Genomic DNA, 21019 nt, shown 5'->3' on the forward strand with positions numbered 1-21019 from the left:
GAACAAATACATTTTTATTTCAGTCCTGATTCTCACAATCGACACACAACAGTATTTCGCATGAGGAGTCGCAATTTAACTATAACGAAAATCGTTAAAAATTTGATCAAACGCATCCTCGGTATTTTTTTACCTATTAAACGGATTCATTTCTCTGACCATGCATTAGACTATAGCAAAAATAGTTTCCGAAAGAAGAATCCACCAACTTGTGAAACTTCGGAAAACAATTCTATAAAATGGTAATGACTACATGATCGATTAAGAAAGCTGATATTTTAAGAACTTTCGCAATCATCTAATTCTCTAAAAATCTAAATAAATAAATTCTCGCTTCCCCAAAATAACGCGAAGCAGTCGCTTTCAGTGAAATGAATCTGCGAAGCTCTCTTCGCGAATCCAGCGTTAAATAGTACAGAATGTCTTGAGCACAATTTTGTTTACCCAGTCCTGCGAAAATCGATTCAACGTCGGAATGCGATCGATATAAGAGGGGATAGGTAGGATAAGAGGAAGGATAGATAAGAAGAAAGTGCAAGAACGAAGGGGAGAGAGCAAGCATTCGCGAGAACTTTTGCACGAGGGAGCACCACCTTATACGGCGGCGACCCGGGCTTCTAAATATAAAGGCGCCCGTCGTCCCGACGCTCCTCTCTGTCGGAGCTCACGCATTTCGCGTGCGAATCTCTTCTCTTTGCTCGTTCGCGATTCTCAGCCCCGTTCGCCTGCAATAAGAGGCCGCTGGAATCCCGCGGATATTACGTTACGTCGCGGGCAACAACGCTAGAAACACCTAACTCCCAGCGTCCATACCGATTTCCGCAACCTCGAACTTTCGAACAAGAAAAAGAAATCTCGTCTGCCAAAAATGAAAAACAAAGTGAATTGTAAAATAATCATCCTGGGATCCTTGTACTCGATCCTCTGGAAAAGATGAATTAACTAATTAACTAACTAACGCCCAGCGTCCATCCCGATTTCCGCAACCTCGAACTTTCGAACAAGAAAAAGGAATCTCGTCTGCCAAAAATGAAAAACAAAGTGAATTGTAAAATAATCATCCTGGGATCCTTGTACTCGATCCTCTGGAAAAGATGAATTAACTAATTAACTAACTAACACCCAGCGTCTATTCTAATTTCCGCAACCTCGAACTTTGGAACAAGAAAAAGGAATCTCATCTGCCAAAAATGAGAAAACAAATATCGCAGCTCGCTCAGTGAATTGTAAAATAATCATCCTGGGATCCTTCTACTCGATCCTCTGGAAAAGATCCATAGATTTTGGATAAATCTGAATCAGTTCAGAATATTGCCTGCAAATCAACGCCGTAGTTCCGTTTTGTACGAAAACGAAGGATTAATTTTAATGAATTTGTTGTATTAAATTGTTCAATTTTTTTTCACGGAGGAGAGGCGAAGGTCGTGTTCCTTGCGCGGAGGTTCTGCAGACTCGAAACGATACTTCTCTAGCTCGCTTAGGGGGTTTGGACAGGTTCAAGTTCATTCTCGTTGGTTTATCGTACGATTGCTAATGGAGGGTACAGACTGTTTGCTTTGAAAGAGTTGGGGGTCTAGCGATCAATAGACTGCGGATCTTTGCGGCTTCTGAAAATTGTCTAAAAATACTGGAACACAAAATCCGATAGAATTGAGTACGATTTTTATTAATTTCACGTCTACAAAGGCTGCTTGAAGATTTTATTCGATTCCACTGTCTTAAAGTTCGTGAGCTCTAAATTGCACGTGTTGCAGGCGAAGAAAAATTCAGACGACTGATTGCATTAAAAATTTGAGTTGTTCTAACTTCGGGAAAAATCAAGAGAATGTGTTTGGTTGTTGTTTCTGGCTCTTCGATGGCCATCTTCGCGAACGTGTTCGGAGAATCTGAGCCGAGGGAAATGTTTCGGTTCCGAAGCGGAGAAGATGGGGGACGCGTGGTCGTCTACATTGTGTTCGAGTGTGAGGTTGAATTCTTGTTGGAGCGATTTGTAATTGCACGTTCTCGCCTATTGGAAGCGACAGGCACTCGTTTATTCGGGGCCTGAGAGGTTTACGCGGCCGCCACTGAATCACCGAATCTTTATCTCCTACGATCCGAAGATACTGGCCTAAGAGTCGCAGTTTTAAAAATACCTCTTGGCAGCCCAGTTTTCTCGGGTTTGCAGGGTCTACCTGGCCGACAGACCGCAGAGACATTGACTAGTGATCTCGTACGAAGATCCTACACGCGTTTCGACCTAGCCACCGCGTCATCGTCAACCTCGTTTCCTCTCTTCGCTCTTTTCTCTTTTATTTTTTACTTATGACGAAAGTCGGCTATTTTTCTCTCGCGCTGCGCGAGCCCCGCGTCTCGAAGGGAAACCGGAAACCGAGGAGCAATTTTAAAATTAGACGCTGCCACGGGAATGTAACAATAACTGACGCGTTCGATCGATCGCGATAATTTCGCGGTGTTAGCGATTAATTGTTACAACGATAAAAGCGTTTATGCGAGCCCCAAAATTGCGACACGGGTACAAGGTCGTCTTGGGAATCGGAAGGAATTCACATTTCACGCGGCCCGAGCGATTTCGAAAATTCTCTCTCTCTCTCTCCGTGCCTCGCTGCGAATTAGATTCACTCGAAATATACGCGCGTTGTGTACCTTAATTAAATGGAACCTTGAAGAGAGGAGCAGCATTAGCGAGCCTCAAGGTCCCGAGTTTTATGCAACGGACTGTGTCGCGAGGTGTGCGCGCCGTGTTTTTACTATTAACACGTTGACCTCAGTCTTGGCAGTCGCGAAAAGTCGGTGATAAACAAAATGCAATTTGTTTCGGAAAATAATAGCTGACATGTCGGGATTCCTAAGATTCGGTTACTGGTTCAATCCTCCACCGTTCGCAGATCACTGGCGAGACTTTATTGTTACAGCACGGTAACACAATTGTCCTCTGCGCCCTTGCGAACCCAATATTTTGAAAGTGCCCGACGTTAAGTGCCATTATTTGTTTCTTTGAGGTCGTAGGTCGAAGCTTGGAGCACGGTTCCGTCCAATAAATACGTTTCTTCAGATCGTTTTTTTATTTAGTCGGACGCCTAAGATTCTTAATACGGTTTAACCTCTTACCGTAGGATCTTCTTTGCGGTTAGAATAATTACCACTTCTTTGTCTTTCATAATTTCGTAGAGGAACAAGAAAATTTATATTTACTCTATGTCTATATACCTTCTCTGTGATCTTTGACTCTCGTGATCTTGCACATCTCGATCTATCCTTACATTCTTATTACTTTTTCAATAGTTATAAAACATATATTAAAAACAAATTAGAAATACATAAAAATGATTGATATATAATTATTGCAAAATTGTATTATGCATAAAAATGATTATTATATGATTATTATTAACAATTTCCATCATAATACGTATGTTTTGCAAAAGAAATGTATTTCATATCGTGATATACACGAATATTGAACTTTTCCAGTAAATTCCCCACTGTAACTGTGGCGAACAAATGGCAAAATTTTTTACAACCAAGTTTGTTTACAAATGTATACTTATTGTTAATTATTCACAGAAAATGAAATTTAACAATATAACAAATACATTTACAAAGAAAATAACAAATTTTTCACGATAGATCCTAAAGGAAAGGTATGGACACTTCTTAAAAAGTTTATAAAATTGAGAGTCACAAAAAGTCGCAGACAAAACTATGAAATTCTTAAACTATAATAAGTAATGTATCCGAATATGCATAAATCTCAGGACATGTTTTGCCGTTTTTGTTTCATGTTAATTTGAAGTTTTGTATGCAATTAACAAATAAAACCACCGTTGAAAATTCGTACAAAAAATAAATCTACTTTATTAAATGTATAAAGAATGCATATTCCTTGGTAAGCACTTTCCATTACACAGAATTATTATTGCACACTCATTTACAGTTAATATCATATTTTTCGATTTTTGCCACTTTAGAGAGTGCCTCCACGGCCAAATTTTTCTACAAAAATCTAAATTTCGTTACTAATGCATATTGAATGGTAATTAGTCACAAAAAATTAAATTTAACAATAAAATGAATAAATTGAAAAAGGAAAAAACAATTTTTATGCATAAAAAGAATTGTTAAATGATTTTTAAATGAATAATAATATGAATTTCCTGCTAATATGCAGTTCTGCCAAAGGAAATTTTCGTGCATCGTCAAATAAAAATGTAGTCAGATGTGCCGACTTGTCCGCACCGTGCAACGGTTCGCGAATAACCAAACGATCCGATGCAAACAAACGTGCCCGATTCGCTCTATCGCCGTAACAATGCAAACCCGGATCGATCAGCGAAGAACGGTCCCCTGTCTCCGACCTTCTGAAAGTCACTTGGTCAGGTCCCGCGTGTCTCGGGAGAGGCTCCTCGGTTTAATTTTACCAGCCATTAGCCGCGAGTGTACCGCGGCGTCGACAGATCGAGAATATCGAGGAATCGCCGACGACGGGAACCGTGCAGAAAATCGAAAGAAACGAGGCCATCTCTGGCCCCGAACCAAATTAAAAAAGGATGCGACCCGCCAGCTAGACTCTAAAGACACCGACCCCGAACGGAAAAACCGTTGTCGTCGCTCGGACAGAGACACGTTCGCAGACAGAAACGCTTATAATCGCAGCAGCTTGCTTGTATAGCGAGCATAGTCGGCGCGGTGCAACCGTCGTCGTCTTCGTCGTCGTCGTCGTCGTCGTCTACTGGGATGAAGAAGTAGAGGGGCGTCTGTCGGGGTTTGGCGGTAGTGACAATGCCAGTTCCTCGCGGGCGAGTTGGAGTCGAAGACGACTATCGAGTGAGACGAGCTGCCAGCCCTGGCTCATCGTGTAGTGCCTAGTGAAACGAGATGACGGGCTCGCGGCTGAGACCCGCGTTCTTCGTGGGCCTCTTCGTGGCCCTTCTAGCCTTACAGGGTGAGTGGAAGGTCCCCGGACCACCTTGCCTTCTAACATTCTTCGTAAGAGGAACCTGCGGTGACGTAATACCGAGCTGAACCGGGCTGCCTGGAACTGCTCCAGACCTGAAGAGTTCATTCGACGTTCTTGAGCATCTAGCTAGGTCCAGTTAGGTATTGTTGACCTCCGTTGATCATCTTTCACGGTCGAGCACTGCGTGCGATTTGCAAAGAGAACGTTTGAGAAGCAGGGGTTGGAATAGCATTTTGTAATGTCCTTGTGCTTTGATCGTTCCTGTGCTACCAGTTTGAGCTAGTTAGGTTAACGTAGGATATGTGTAGCTGAGCCTCAACGATGATCTTCAAGGTTCATATTCTTCGTGACATTTTTAAAGAGGATTCGGCAACGGGGAAGTCAATGGGAATAGCATTTTGTAATGTCCTTGTGCTTTGATCGTTCCTGTGCTACCAGTTTGAGCTAGTTAGGTTTATGTAGGATAAGTGTAGCTGAACCTCAACGATGATCTTCAAGGTTCATATTCTTCGTGACATTTTTAAAGAGGATTCGGCAACGGGGAAGTCAATGGGAATAGCATTTTGTAATGTCCTTGTGCTTTGATCGTTTGTGTGCCACCAGTTTGAGCTAGACAAGAATAGCTGATCCCCAATGATGATCTTCAAGGTTCGTATCCTTCGTGACATTTTTAAAGAGGATTCAGCAGCAGGGGTTAAAATTCTGTGAGAATCACTCTTATCCTTCTGATACTTCCGGTTTGAACTAGTTAGCTCCTATGTACATAGTTGGTCTTCAGCGATGGTCTTCACGATTGACACCATTTTTGTGATTTTGAGATTGCAAGTTGGTGGAGGACTTTGATAATATCCTTGATCACTCTTGCAGACCGGTTTGAACTAGTTAGAACCATTGGGACCCAACTTTCTTGTTCTCATAGTTGCACAATGGGTAGCGAAAACTCTGACGGCGATCTTCACAACCTGAAATCTACTTTAATATGATTTACAACAAAAAAAAAGTCTAGGAAGCAGTGTTTGAAAGTCAGTGAACACAAGTTTTGATAGTGTCCTTGCCTCGCCGGTTTGAACTAGTTAGCTCCCTTGGACTCCAACTTCTAGCTACCCAGTAGCATGGCTGGGCTCCAACAATGATCTTCGTCATCTGGACCTTCCCTTGGTGTCGATTTTGTTCGAATTTTGAGAATTTCGAAAAGGTTGAAAGTCAATAACTTTTGATAATGTTGCGTATAATCTTGTGGTAATCTTTTGTGTCTCGATCAGTCTTGTCTTGCGAGTCTATCAATTTTATTATTTCTTGAAGTAAGGTTTCTACCACTTTGCAACAATTTAATAATAATGGACAAGTTTGCCGGAAGTTATCCGTCCCGTTGCAGGCTACCCTGCTCTCTTGACCTTGCATTCTTTCCGGCACTCGGCGTTCAGAATGATGCGAGCGTTGATAGACACTTGATAGCGTTACATGATTCCTCCTCGAGGTAAATTCGAAGAAACCTGCTCCCCCCTCCAATGAACCACAATTAGCACGTTGACACGCGCGATTAAATCTAAAAATTCATTTTTGCGCTAATATGCATCGACTGTGCCAAATACACTCGAACACTGTGAGATGCGGGAAGATAAAAATAGTAATGACTATGATAAATCTTGACGATTTAGTATCTGTTTGGTTAAATAAATTGCTTCAACTTCGCGCTATTTTTGACGGCTCTGTAGTCAACATAGTATCACGTGTCAGTGGTTTCTATGACGTTCACAGTCCATTGTATTATATCTCGGTCGAGTATAGTGACTGATAGACCGCCGATTTCATACATTTATAACACAAAAACGAGTTGTAATTTAAAACAATCAATAAATTAAGATTATTGAATCAAAAAATAAATTTATGCATTTAAAATAAAAATTAGCAGATCAAAATCAAGGTAGAAACAAAATTAAAAGAATTTAAAACGGCTGTTGTATTCTTTTCAATTGATTACAATTATTGAAAAAAGAGTTGTATGTCTTTGTAAATGATGTGTCTTGTGATTGATGCAAACAATTATTATTTTGCATAAAGACCTAGTATATAAGTATAGTGACAGAAAATAGCATTGTTCACTTCGACCTCTCATTAAAGCGAGCCTGGAATTTAGTTTATGGTGGTTGAATTTAAACAAACAGCTCGGTCATAAATTTCGCAAATTCTTTGAATTGTTTATTTTCATGGAACCGAAAATAAATTCGGGCGACGGTAATACGGGTGATTTGTTGTCGCGTTAATTTTAACTGTCACGCCGCGGCTTTTTTTAAGATGCACCTGGTCCCCGAGTTCGGCGTCGTTTATTTGCGTTAATTATGGTATAAATAAAGATCGACGTGCCCGGACTCGTGACGAGTGCCGATGACTAAAACCTCACGAGTGCCTGCAAGCTCAGAATTTCCTCCCCGTTTTCCCGGCTCTTCAAACAAATTCGATAAGTTACGGACTCTACGTTGCTAAATATAATGATCGAAGTGATCACGAGCTTAGGATTTCCTTCGAAAATGCTTCGAATTCGATGCAACTCGATCGATCGTCATCGAAAGCTCCAATCAATTCAGAATTTCCTCTTATAGAAAAGTACTCAAAAATAGCAATAACTATTTGTCAATTGCAACAGATTGGAACCAAATTTCATTCTTAGTTTAATAACTTTCGCAAGCTGGAAATAATAAATTGGCATTCTTGAATCATTTTAATCTTTCTACTGTTCTAAACTGCACCTACTCATTTTCACTTTTTATTGTTTGGAAAATTCTTGATCCTCTCTCAGCGCCATCTAGGTGCTTCGATGATCATCTTGATCTATGAGTAATAAATTTTGATCATCGTTTGAGCTAAATATTGATCCTCTATTAGTCCATCAAAAATCTCTTCACGATTAAATTAGCAGCTTCTTGTCAAAACATTCAAATGTAATTCGTGACCCTTTGATCACCGTTTGAGCTGAATCTTGATCCTCCATTAGTGCATCAAAAATCTCTCAATCGTCAGACTTGTAATTTCTCATCAGTGTGAAATATTCGAATAAAATCGGTGAGCTTTTGATCATCGTCTGAGATAAAGATAGATCGTCGATCATTTTAGACGCCGTGGATCTTGTTGATCTTTTTGATCTTGTTGATCGTTGCTGGGTCTTTCGAAAGTCTTTTCCGCCTTGGAAAAGCACGTTTATAAATTTCGTCGAGGATCTACCGTGTATTTGGACAGGGCAGCTTTTTTGGAGCTTTAGTGGTCGATGATGTAGCCGACGTGCTGACGAACCAGTGACGACCGACGAAGGTCAATGTTACGTAAAGTTACATCTGCGTCATCGGTTCCTGGCTCGTTCGACTCGTTCGGCATCGAACCGATGAACCTGCGCGATCTGTTGCGTCATTATCGCCGCGATACATCATTAAATACCGCTGCTTGCCTGTTCGACGCACGTGACACTTGTTGAACAACACTCGTCAACTTCTTCGTTTAGCCCTTCAGGGACTGCGTTTCGTAGACCGCGGATCTTTGCGCAAAATATAAATTCTTCACCTGATTTGCAACGAACTGGTCTGAAACAGAAAGTTATTTTCTTTTTTAATATGTTTAATAAGCTGAAAATAATATTCCAACAAAAGTATTTTTAAATAATTCAAAGGTAAAATTCACAGGTTTATCCAATAACATCACGAGTCACCTGAAAAGTGGCAAAAAGTAATACAGAATGGAAAATATGATATTCAATAAATCTATGAATAAATATCTTAATTTTATCTTTGAATTTTTATTTTAAAACGCTACTAATTATCGTTACGAACCAATACAACTGCATTTTTGAATTGTTCGATGTCTTTTCTGTTCTAAATTACAGCTACTCATTTTTGTCATAAATTTTGAAGTTTATAATGTGATCCTAATCTGTTCCTATTGTATGATCCTTTTTATAAATAAAAATTGTCTGTTTTATTGCAAGAAGCAGGAGACGACTCAGTTGTGTTTTTTATGACATTGTACACATTGAAGTTAAATATTGTTTAGTACTAAGCTTGTTTCGAATTTATACAGAAATTTATTGTTAAGCTTACACGAATTACAAGTTGGATATTCAATAGTACCTTTTTGAAATTCTTTAAATATTTTTATCGTTTTGATCTTCTCATTTTTGTTACAAACCCACAACATTGACAGATGTGCAATTATTGATTTTGTTTTTGCGTAAGTATAAAATCATGGTCGTGTGAGACACATGTGACGGTTCATAGCAAACGTATTAATGTTTCTGGACGTCTCGTTGATCGGAAACAAGTTTTAATTATTATATTCAGGAGAATATGTTCAGATTTTATTTTTCAAATGACTAAATTTGGATTGTTGCATTTTGTGGCACGGGTAGAAGTATATGCAGACGTTGGCCTAGAACAGTCAATCAGGTATTCTGCAAATGGGACACGTTACAGTGGCACATAATTGCGAATGCTTTAATCGGGTCGGCGATCGAGGAAAAAGTGTCCGATTGTGGATTCAAGGATCCGTTATTTTGGGAATCGATGGAAACCGACTGTCAACAACTCGCAAATAATTACATAAGGACGGGCGTAAATCCGTGCCAGATTCGCTCTAAATTTCGCGAATCTTGTCGTGTATTCCGTTTAAAGGTACCCGCGCGAAATTCACGGCCGGTCTTTGCAAATCTATCAATATTTTTCGGCCCGCTGTAACCATTAATTTTGTGAAAATAAAAATTAAATCGTACCAAATTATATTTAAAAAATATTAAAAAATTTTAAATACTTAAAATTCCATTGCCACAATATGACTGAAATATACTTAACAACTTCAAACTGTTCAAAATATTGTACCACAATTCAAAGATATTTTTATACGTTAGATCAGCATTGTTCATTGGGCATAATATTGCAGCAGAAATAAGAAGCTAATATTTTACAAAATTTTATTATAGGAACTACCACCATTTTTATGCGACAAACATTTTCTGCATCATTTGCAAGAAACAGGAACTAGACAATTTTTCCCTTCTTTAATAATTGTGGTATAATATTCTTAAATTCATTTAATGTTTTTACTGTTTTAAATTTCACCGTCTAGTAATTACAATTGTTTGAACTGTCTTCTGAATTTTTTCGTGAAGGTGTTAATGGAATATTTTCCGCATTGTGTCCAACATAGCTTGTTAATTTTTTCACCGGTAATCATGTGGTTCAGAAAAATAGATTGTACGGGACGAATATCAATATTTTTTATCCAATTCGATTTTTCCAACGAATGGATTAAAGACTATGCGAGCCCGCGTACCGCGGACAAGACTTCGGATTCTATCTTTATCCTCACTATGCTTGCCAAACGACAGCTGCTTACCTCTGCTTCCATTACCTGTATCTTGACATTTTCGCGGATTATTTTCCGACCACACAATTTCAACATGTTGTCTTACAGATCATTCGAGACCAAAATTAATACATTCGCCACGATCGAATATCAGTTTGCACAAAAACTATTACAAAATCCAACTAAGAATTCAACTTTCTCAACGTAACTGTACATAATTTTCATTACACTGCGAATATTCATGAAAATTTCAATTTTCATAATTTATGAAACTCGAAATGAACAATTCCGTTTGTTAAAAAGAAAGCAACGCGAGCTGGTAAGATTAGAAACAATCTAGGACTAGTAATTATTGTTAATAAATATGTATTGTGGAATTTTACAAATCAATTATGATTATTTGAGGATTTCATGTACTCACGACGAAAATGAGTAGATGCAATTTGATGCAGTAGACAAATTAAAAGAATTCAAATATATCAACGTACTAGGTCAAACTTACTAGAATTATAAAAAAAGGAATACAAGTTCTACTTGGTTTCTGTTATCCTTAACAATTTTTATTTAGCATAAAGATGCGCAGTCTAATGATTGTATTTAATTTTCCGAAATATTCTTTCGAACATAGAAATCGGTATTATTAACAAATTGAATTATAATTTTTCTTCGAACTAGAAAATTTGGAGCAATAGAATCAAAAAGGTTCACGGATCTAGGACTAGTGCAACTGATCCCTTCGACCTGAAAAGTCCTTTTTTTCTGCAATGCAGTCTGGCGTTGGACAACAAAAGGCACATAAAATGATAAAACCGAGCTGCCGTGCCAAAAGTAGCAACGCGTGTGATGTAATGTTGAAAATTTACGGGCTGGGCGCAAACGTAAGCCCGCGTAGTATTTTCTCGTTTGTTCGTTTCGCACGACGACCAATTAAATTTCACTTTGAAAATGTGTATATAGAATTGTTGGATTGGCTCGCGTGGCTTTCCTTCGAGGGAATCGTCAACGTTGAAAAAATTGTTGATTCGCCAATCCTAGCTTGAGAAGTTTACAGAGGATGTTCACCTTCCATCCTGTATTCTGAATGACGTCATTCTTATTTTTCCACGTACATATACAGTATGATATATACAATAATACGAGGTATGAGGTCCTCGTATTATACAGTATAATATATTTAGTATAATAATACTAAAGGTTGCATTTTACAATATTTTTATGCGAGCCTGTTTTGAAAATTTAATCAATACGTATTAGTTTGAACATTTTGAAAATTTCATGGGAACCGTATGTTCTATGCACTGTTTTATTAGTTGCGAACGACTCGCGAATAATCTGATTTTTGCAAGCGACCCCGCCGAGTCGTTCACACTTTTCCGCGGCGAATAACCGATAAAAATACGTTTCGCTCATCGAATATATAAATATTTTCAAGTGCTGCTCGGCTCAAAGCCGCCTACTCGCCGCTAAACTTAGAAACCGGCCTCCTGGTCCCCGGTACTGCCTAGAAAGATGATATCGACATTTTCATCGACCGAGATTTTACGTTCCGCGCCACGTATTATGACACCAGGACACGAAATTTAGAACAAATCAAGTCCCACAGCAACAACGAACCCGCAAACGAAACTTCTCGACGAATCTGGTCCATTAACAGGAACCTGCCACAAACTCGTTTCTAACATTCTTCTTGAGACTACTGATCAAATGACCGACTTCTAATAGAGATAAAGAAACAGAGAAACAGTCCTTCAAACAGCGTAAAAGACAATCATTCAAGGAAAGAAAATTGCGAATTCGGCCATTTTTGTTTTATCTTTTCAAAAGTAGTACCAGTGGATCGTCGAGATTTTCCTGATTAAAACGAGTACAAACACGACATACATCGGACTAGTTTTACGGATTCAATGTAGATAACAAAATCAAGGACATAAGTATGATTGCTTTGTACGAAGTTTATAATTGCAGACCGATTTACGTCGTGTTTGGACTCGTTTTAATCGGAAGGATCTCAACAAACCATTGGTACCACGTTTAACGAGGTTAGACAAAAATGATCGAATTTGAAATTTTCTTGCACGTTTATTTTGCGTCGATATCCTGCGTCTATCTCGCTTTTATTCACTATGTCTACTCTCTTACTTTGTCGAGCTGTGTTAGAGTCAATACTTCGGGTTTGGTACCGTTTCGATCAGAAAAATGTCAAAAATAAATTGATGTAATAATCATAACTACACTGCGGATTTTATGCATTTATGACAAAAATGAGTAGATGAAACACTTATTGAAATTGTAAAAGTGGAAAACAAATTTTCATTTGGTTTCAGTATTATTTCTTCAGAAAATTGCAGCTCCCGTTCTGGTAACTTTAACACTAGGTTTACAGGACCCGTCAAAATGACGGGTTCTAATATTTTTAATTATTGAGATTGTGATGATCCATCTACGTGGAATTACTCAAGAAACTTATTTCCTTAGGTATATACTATTTAAAAAATGGCTGAAAACTTGGATAGACACATTCTTCTTATTTTTATAAAGTAATGTAAAATACTCAGTTTTAATGCTCCGTAAACCTAGTGTTAAGGGAGCGCTACTGTACAATAAGATGATGCTCTTGTTGTTTCCCCGAACACCTGTCATTGTCCGAGCACGCGCTCATCCGAACGGTGTGTAACGACTTTGACAAGATTCTTGCGTCACCTGGGTCAGATATTTTCGTTGGTCGCGTGGCGTTAAACCCTCGGGGAGTTATCTAATACCCCCGCGCCTGTTCTTTTGGCACCGTGGGGCCACAGTCGCATAGTGAAAACTCCTGATGAACATTCCTGGCAGCCGAGGAATCGGCTGAGAATCGAGCGAACTCCCGCGCAACACAAATATCTTTTATTAATGTCCGACGACGATCGTGTGTTTCGCATATTTCTGCGTCAACCGAGGCCCGTCGTCACGCCTCCTCTGTTTGTTTAGAAACGTTCCTCCCGATCGGGAGGACTGGTATTATTAGCGCGTCCTTAGGTCCCTGAATCGACGTTGGAGGTCTGCCGCCATTGCAGAATCGTTTCAGGCTTTAAAACTATGTTACAATAGCGAAATTCCGTTCCTGAAACGGTCCCAAATTTCCCTTACTCCGAACCATTGCAATAAATAACCGAAATTTGCAACAGTAGAGCCTATCATCTCAGTATTAAACGTTGACTGCCATATTAGTGTTCACAAAAGCAGCACAATGTCAGGACAACTTGTTTAACCCTTTCCGGACCGAAATGTTTTCTCTCTTTGATTTTCTGAAAATAGAAAAGACAAGGTTTATTACAGCAATTACTTTTGTAATTTTCTGATTCCTCGTAGACACTAACAAAAGTCGGTTTACTTAATGGATTGTACTAAAAACTGATTAAAAAATTCTCACCCATGTACGGTATTACCAGATTTCTGGAATAAATGGTGAGGGAAATGCTATAGTCAGAACCTGAGTGACGTCACGAACCTATAGTGTCGTCTAACCTAGATGTGGTGATATACAGTGTGGATCGTGACATCACTAGATGGCACGTGACGTCACGTGATCCCTTTGAGGGACTCTTTGCAGCCACGCTGCTCCATATATGACTGACGTGGAAGTCAAAGTGTTATGTAGGGAGACTAAAAAATGATTACTTTGTATAAATATCCGCAGTCTATTGGTAACGAAACGAATTTTAGGGACAATCTAATTTGTTCATCTGTTCATGCATGCACGCACTGTGTTATGCTGTATAGGAGGTCAATGAATAGATTCACTGAAAATAGAATATTTAATCTTATTAAATATTCTCATTATTTATTCTCATTTGAAATTCGCTTGATTTCAGGAGTGCAAAGCGAAGAGGAGCTAGAGGTGCCAGAGGAGCTGTGTCGACCGTACATTGAGAAAGCACTGAAGGACCTCGGTACAGGTAATGTTCAGATGTTGGGGAGCGCGCGACTGGAGCACAGCAATTTCTAGAATGTTTCGTTTGAAGGATCTTTGGAGCAGACCAGTGCCGAGGCTGGGACCGACGAGGACAAAGACAGCCATGAAGACGACGGGAAACCTGCGAGCGAAGAGGTAAACTCTTCCAAGGTTAATAACAAATTGATCCAAGAAGAGACCACTCATCCCCCTGGATCAATTTGTTAGGGTCAGACTGCGGATTTTATGCATTCAGGACAAACTTGCCTGGATCAAAATCAAAACAGTGAAAATATTCCAAGAAATTAGAAATGCTGTTGTACTAATTTTGACTTGTAAAAACGGTCAAGGAGAGAAACGCGTATATAATATGTAGCTTCCGAATCTTGTAACGAATGCAGTCGATATTTATTTTGCATAAAAATCCGCAGCCAAGTTATGGTTTCATAGAATTATGTATCCCCTGGATCAGTTACTATTGAACCACCGGGTTCCAGGAGGGCGAGCCAACGGGCGATGTTTCGAAAGAAGATGAGGCGACCGAGGACGAGAAGCAAGAGTCAGTAGAAGACACCGAGGCTGCAACGAGTGCTGAACAAACCGAAGAGGAGGCTGAAAAGTCCGCGGAGGGTGAACAGAGCGCTGAAGACGCTGGAGAGCAGAGCGTCGAAGCCGAAGGAGGTACATTCAAACGATACCAAACACGACACAGTTGACAAAGCAAGGCGGAGGCAGAGGCGGAGGTTGACGAAGGGTCATCATCTTGTTCCAGGTGAGACTGAGGGGGAGAAATCCGGTGAAGAGGACGCGGGAACAGAGCAGGACGAAGAGCAGTCCTCCGAGAAGGTAGATGATGCGGACTCCGGCCAGGATCAAACGGAAGAAGAGGACCAAGGTAAATCCGACGAGGGAACGGAGGAAGCCGAGGAGCAAGGATCCAAGGAGGCAGAGGTAGACGAAGGCAAGTCCGGTGAAGAGGAATCGCAGGCGGACGAGGAGAAATCCGACGAAGCAGCCCAAGAAGCTGACGAGGGCAAGTCCGACGACGGGAAATCCGACGAAGAAGCTGAAGCCGACGATGGAAAATCCGACGAAGAAGTCCAAGCCGCGGGCGAATCGGCTGAGGAAGCGAAACTCGACGAAGAGAAATCCGACGAAGCTAAAACCGAGGAGATGAAGTCCGAAGAAGAAGAAGAGCAACCTGAGGAAGAGGATTCGAAGGCGGAGGGAGCTTCTGCAGAAGAGGGTGAAGCTGGGGAGGCTTCTAAGGAAGAAACTGAAGAGGAGAAGGACGAGGGCAAAGCAGAAGAAGAAGAAGAACAATCGCAGGAACAGCAAGCGAGTGCGGAGGAGGGACAGGAAGAGAGCAAGGAGGGTGAAGGTGAGGCTGAGAGTGCTGAGGGTCAAGCAGAAGAAGCACAGGAAAGCGAAGAAGGTAAAGAGGAGGAAGGAAAGTCTGCGGAAGATGAAGGGAAATCGGCGGAGGAGGCGACGACTGAGGAAGCTAAATCTGCAGAGGAAACTAAATCTGAAGAGGAAGCTAAATCTGAAGAGGAAGCTAAGTCCGCCGAGGAAGACAAATCTCCTGACGAAGGTGAGGGAAAAGAATCCGTAGAGGAAGCTAAGTCGGCGGAAGAAGGTGCTGAAGAGGCATCTGAAGAAGGAGCTGAGAAAACGAAATCTCGAGCTAGGCGAGAGGTTGGTGAGGAGGGCGCGGCTGAGGAATCAGCCGAAGCCTCTGAAGACGCGGAACAGAGCGAGGAGGAACCCACCCCTGAGGAAGACCTGATTAGGGAGATCGTGGTGCCGGAGAACTTGAGACCTCGAGATCACCTCAACCAACTGCTGAAGCTGGACGAGGAGAACGAGGAGAATGAACGAGCTATTTCGAAGATCGGGTATGATGTACTGAAGGAGTTGAAGAGGGTGTATGACAATGCTATACAACCTTTGGAGTCTCTCTACAAATATAGGGACCTCAGCAACAGGCACTTCGGTGGTGAGTACCACACAGATGTTACCACCATTTCATAGATTTTGAAAATGGTAATAACTAGACTGCGGATTTACTAATTTTTGTTATTTACGACAAAAAAATTTTTCATTTTGAATAAAGATCCGCAGTCTAGTAATGATTCTGAAGATTTCAGAACACTTTGAAATTTAACACACTGTTCGTTGCGTCTGTAGATCCAGAGATCTTCTCCAAGCCACTGGTTCTCTTCATGGGTCCATGGAGCGGTGGGAAATCCTCCATCATAAACTACTTGCTCGATATCGAGTACAAGCAAACGTCGCTACGGACAGGTGCGTAAGTAGCCACATGGCACATTGTTTTGTGAAGACTTTTCTCGTTTGACTTTGTTTGACGCTTGACCCGACCCTGTCAGGGTTTGCACTAGGTATCCCTTAGCGGTAGACTTAGGCATGCTAGAGAAGCATGAATATATAGATAGTGTTTAGGTGATTTGAGAGAGTGCTTAGAGGAGCAATGCAAAACGGGAAATGGAAATGACACAGGAGCCGAGCCGTCGCCAGCTTACTTCAACATTCTAATGCACGGCGAGGAGGAGCAGGTCCTCGATGGCACCCAGCTAGCCGCTGATTGGACCTTCTCCGGGCTGCAGAAGTTCGGGCAGGGGTTGCTCGACCGTCTCAAGGGTTTGCGACTCAACAACAAGCTGCTAGAGAAAGTAAGTGGATGAAATGTCCTCTGACAAAATAGCTCACGACCTGGACAACCGCTTCTTAGATGGAACTAGCCAAAACAAATGAAAATTCAAATCACACACATTCCTAGAAAAGTAATTCGCAACCTTCAACTTTCATTCTCAAATTTGGCGGTCAAAAAGAGAGACGTCTGAGAAACTAAAGGATGTACAAATATCAGAAAAGCTCATTATCAAGTCCTCGTGATTGCCGATACATTATCCGTTCATCAAGAAGCTCTCCAGCTACTTGATCCACGTAATGACCTTGAGATGACCTTGAACCTGACCTAAAAACGCGTATCACAGTAGAAGAATCAAAAGCCAGAGACCATTTTGAGTTTGATTCGGCGGAAAAAGCGGTAGTCTAGGTCATCACCTTCGGACCCAGGGCCAAAACCCACGCTTATGTAATCCTTGTACCAGGTGAACATAGTTGAGATACCAGGGATCCTAGAAATTCGAAAGCAGGTGCAACGTCTGTTCCCGTTCAACGACGCGTGTCAATGGTTCATCGATCGGGCGGACATCATATTCCTAGTCTATGACCCATCAAAACTGGACGTCGGACCGGAAACAGAAGCGATCCTCGATCAGCTGAAGGGGAGGGAGTACCAGGTAAGAGTACATAACCGATCCTTGAACATGTCACAGCCAGTAACACGGTACATACTTCCGAAACAGACGCGCATCATTCTAAACAAAGCTGATCAAGTGAAACCAGAGGAACTGATGAGAGTGCAGGGAGCACTGATCTGGAACATATCGCCGCTGATGTCCAGCGCCGAGCCGCCGGTCATGTACTCCACGTCGTTATGGTCGTTACCGTACGAGGCTGGAGCACCGACCAGATTGCTATACGCTCAGGAGCGTGCATTCCTACGTGATCTGCGTACTGCCATTGACAAACAAGTCGAGCACAAGATTGCGAGCGCCAGAAGATTCGCTGTGAGTTGCCACTGAGAGTACAAACTATCAGACACGTTCTTTGTCGGATGAATTACAGATACTTCAAACTGTTTCAAACTTTACGGTAGAGTGAGCTGTTCTAGAGACAGTGGCATTGTTGTCTGTTGACCATGAATGCAATTTATTATCCTTTCCGATTAATCAGAATACGCAGAGGTTGCGAAGAAGCTAGCGTGGTATATGTCTTGCGTACCTGAATTACTAACTCTTTATCTCTTCCTTGTATTGTTTCATTCTAGAGGCTCTCCATTCTTGTCACTCCATTGCGTTCTCTCCATTCTATTCACCATTCCTTGTGTTTGTTTCCCCTCATCTTTTTCTCCTTCCTTCTGTGGTGTTTTTCTTTTTGTGACTTTCTCCCATTTTGTATTCTTCTTCTCACTTTCTCCTCACCTTACTTTCTTTCGATATGCTCATTCCTACTCTATTCTTGTTCTCTCCTCTTAAAAACTTTTTGATTGTATCCTTTCCTTCCGCAACGACATGTCTACCTGAATTTCTGAGCATAAAATTTAAATTCAAAACATCTCATTCTGAAAAAACCAATGAATTAGATTGTTGAAGTCAGAAATGATATACTCTGTTCGTAGAAGAACCGTTTCGTTACCAAAACAGAGTTACCTCAGTTACCTTATTTTTCCCACCAGACTGTAATGTTTCTACAAAAATGTTACAAACAAGTAAACCATACACATGAAAATAAATACGTACTTCATGTTGGGACTGCTCACTCCATATTCATGAAAACTTAGAGTCACTTTTGCAAGGCATCAAGTTCTGATGTTGTACTGAATGTGTTGCCATTGCAGGTGCGAGTGCGCAATCATGCTAAAATGGTAGACTGCTATCTGACCACCTATTACAACCACAAGACGTTCTTCGGAAACAAGAAGGAGATCAGTGACCGAATCGTCGAGAATCCTCAGGACTATCACATCTACGAGGGGCTCAGTACTCTGAAGAACATCTCGCGCTATGACTTGCCAGACCCGGACGTGTACCGAGACTTCTTCCGGTTGAATCCTCTGTACGATTTCCCATTGTTGAGCTCCACGTGCACCTACTTCCGTGGATGCCCGATCAATAGACTAGACGTAGCCATCGCCTACGACCTGCCCGAGCTGGTAGGCAAATACAAAAAGTCAGTAGAGCAAGTCATACACGAGTACGAGGCCAGCCCTCCCAGTTGAGTGTAGTTGAATGTCCTGAAGCAGAGCTCTCGATGCTATAGAATCTATGGCGTGAGAGCAGATTGTACAAAAAAACTAATCAAGCGTACGAGTGGAAGGCGACGAACATTAGTGTAAGTTCCGTATTCGAGACGTTGCAGAGAACTGTCTACCTGTGGGACAACAAGCTATAGGGTTGGATCGCCCTTAGAGAGAAAATCCACCTGGGTCCCAGAAAGAAACAAATAGAACTCCTGGAACACATCCTTGCGTGGTTTACTAGATAGTTCACTTCGAGGATGAGAAGGGATGCAGTATTTTTTGGGTATGAAGAGTATATCTATCGTATATACCACAGTATACCAGAACATAACCTCTGAGTGCACTGCTCTGGATTGGAAGGCGAGATGATTTCAAGATGCTAAGTACTTGTGTTCGGAAGATGATAAGAGTGCTACCATTCCGATCTAAAATGGACAGTGAGTTCCCCTTGATCGTGTTCGAACACACAGCTTCGATCATGCGATTTTAAAGAAAACATATCACAGCAATAGTGGGTCCTACTAATGTTTACGAAAAGATGATCATAAAATGAACTCGCGCTATAGACTTCTTTGAAACTAGTGTAATAGTTTCGCCGATTATTATGCAGCACTGTGACACTACGACCGTCAGAAAATCGTCAGACGGTAACGAGAATTTACATATTATCGATATGTAAAGATATTATATATATATATATATATACATAAAATATTTCCATTGCGAAAGAGATAAGAATGATCTCTTTTTGAGGCTTTTGTGAAAATACCTTGTATAAACGAATTGTGTTCTTATTAAAAGTTATAAAATATTTATTTACAAAAAAAAAGAAAGAAGCGGTACTACTTACATAGTTACTTGATATAACATATGTTCCCACGTTGATACACACAAACTATATTTTCAATGTAAATGAATATACTTGTTTTGATTTAGTAAAACCGTTTGACTTTTGATGTACCTTGTTCAAATTGAACATCTCTCTCTCTTTCGAGAAAAAATACTTATCAGTTTTGCGTTGTGTTGTTGATGCTCACGCGTGTGATTGGCTTTTTGCAACTACATACGCGAATCGTTGATACTATTATTACCATTGTCACTGTTATTGTCATTCAATGCAGAAATATATTAAGTACGTTTAATACATTGAAATATTTACTTTACTAGAGAATATAAGTTGTTGTTTTATGTAAATGTTACTTTATGTATCTATAAGTTAAGTAGACTTAATTTATGTACTTTTCGAATAGGAATGTGTGTTGTGATTTTCATTTGTGTAAATGAGACATCTCGATCCCAAATACAAGTTACTCACAAAAAAGAAATAACAAAATGCATCAATTCAAAGGTAAAATCAGAAGTAATTAACAGTCTCGACAGACAAGTACTCTCAATAATTGTGTATAATATTCGTGCTACACATATTAGAAAAATTAGAAAACTACAGAGAGAAAAATACTTGCTTATACTTCATGTAACTTCACACTGCTATTCATTGATTTGCTCATCGAAGACTCTTTCTCTATATTTATACGCTGTTGCACTATTTGGATTTCGTTCCAAATCATAATTGATCATAGTCATGTACACGAGAAGCAAGCTAATTCATCAAGTATGCTCTTCCATGTTTGAGACAAAGCAATGCGTTTGGTGACTTAGAACAATGGCTTGGGTGTATAGCAGCTTTCTCAAAATCTTTTTCTGCGTATGCTAATGTAGCTTCTAACCGTTTAGCTTGGGAGTTTGCTATCTCTTCTTTTGTAAGGTAAGCTTTCTTCTTCTTGTTACGCATCTGTTTCTAGTCCTACTTGACGACGTTCGTTGAACGTACACGTATTCTAAAACAGAAACTTTGTGTTTGGAAAAGAGCTGTTGAAGGTGGGCCAAGATAAAC

General features: G+C 40.5%; 1 protein-coding gene across 3 annotated transcripts; it reads left to right on the forward strand.

The window, feature by feature from the left end:
• The first annotated feature begins 4654 nt into the window (after window positions 1–4654).
• On the forward strand, window positions 4655–20396 carry LOC143355711 (uncharacterized). Of its 3 annotated transcripts, XM_076790779.1 has the most exons (11): window positions 4655–4945; window positions 14158–14241; window positions 14308–14393; window positions 14735–14918; window positions 15010–15235; window positions 15287–16236; window positions 16428–16544; window positions 16701–16930; window positions 17372–17563; window positions 17630–17893; window positions 18724–20396. In XM_076790779.1, the coding sequence occupies exons 1-11, from the start codon at window positions 4879–4881 to the stop codon at window positions 19102–19104; spliced, it is 2781 nt and encodes a 926-aa protein (XP_076646894.1). In that variant the 5' UTR covers window positions 4655–4878; the 3' UTR covers window positions 19105–20396. The 3 variants fall into 3 exon arrangements, with proteins under 3 accessions (XP_076646894.1, XP_076646893.1, XP_076646895.1); XM_076790778.1 differs by having other exon boundaries at window positions 4667–4945; window positions 15010–16236; XM_076790780.1 differs by having other exon boundaries at window positions 4669–4945; window positions 15010–16236; window positions 16758–16930.
• The last annotated feature ends 623 nt before the right edge of the window (window positions 20397–21019 follow it).

The sequence above is a fragment of the Halictus rubicundus genome, chromosome 7 (genome assembly GCF_050948215.1).
Source record: "Halictus rubicundus isolate RS-2024b chromosome 7, iyHalRubi1_principal, whole genome shotgun sequence".
NCBI classification, from domain to species: domain Eukaryota; kingdom Metazoa; phylum Arthropoda; class Insecta; order Hymenoptera; family Halictidae; genus Halictus; species Halictus rubicundus.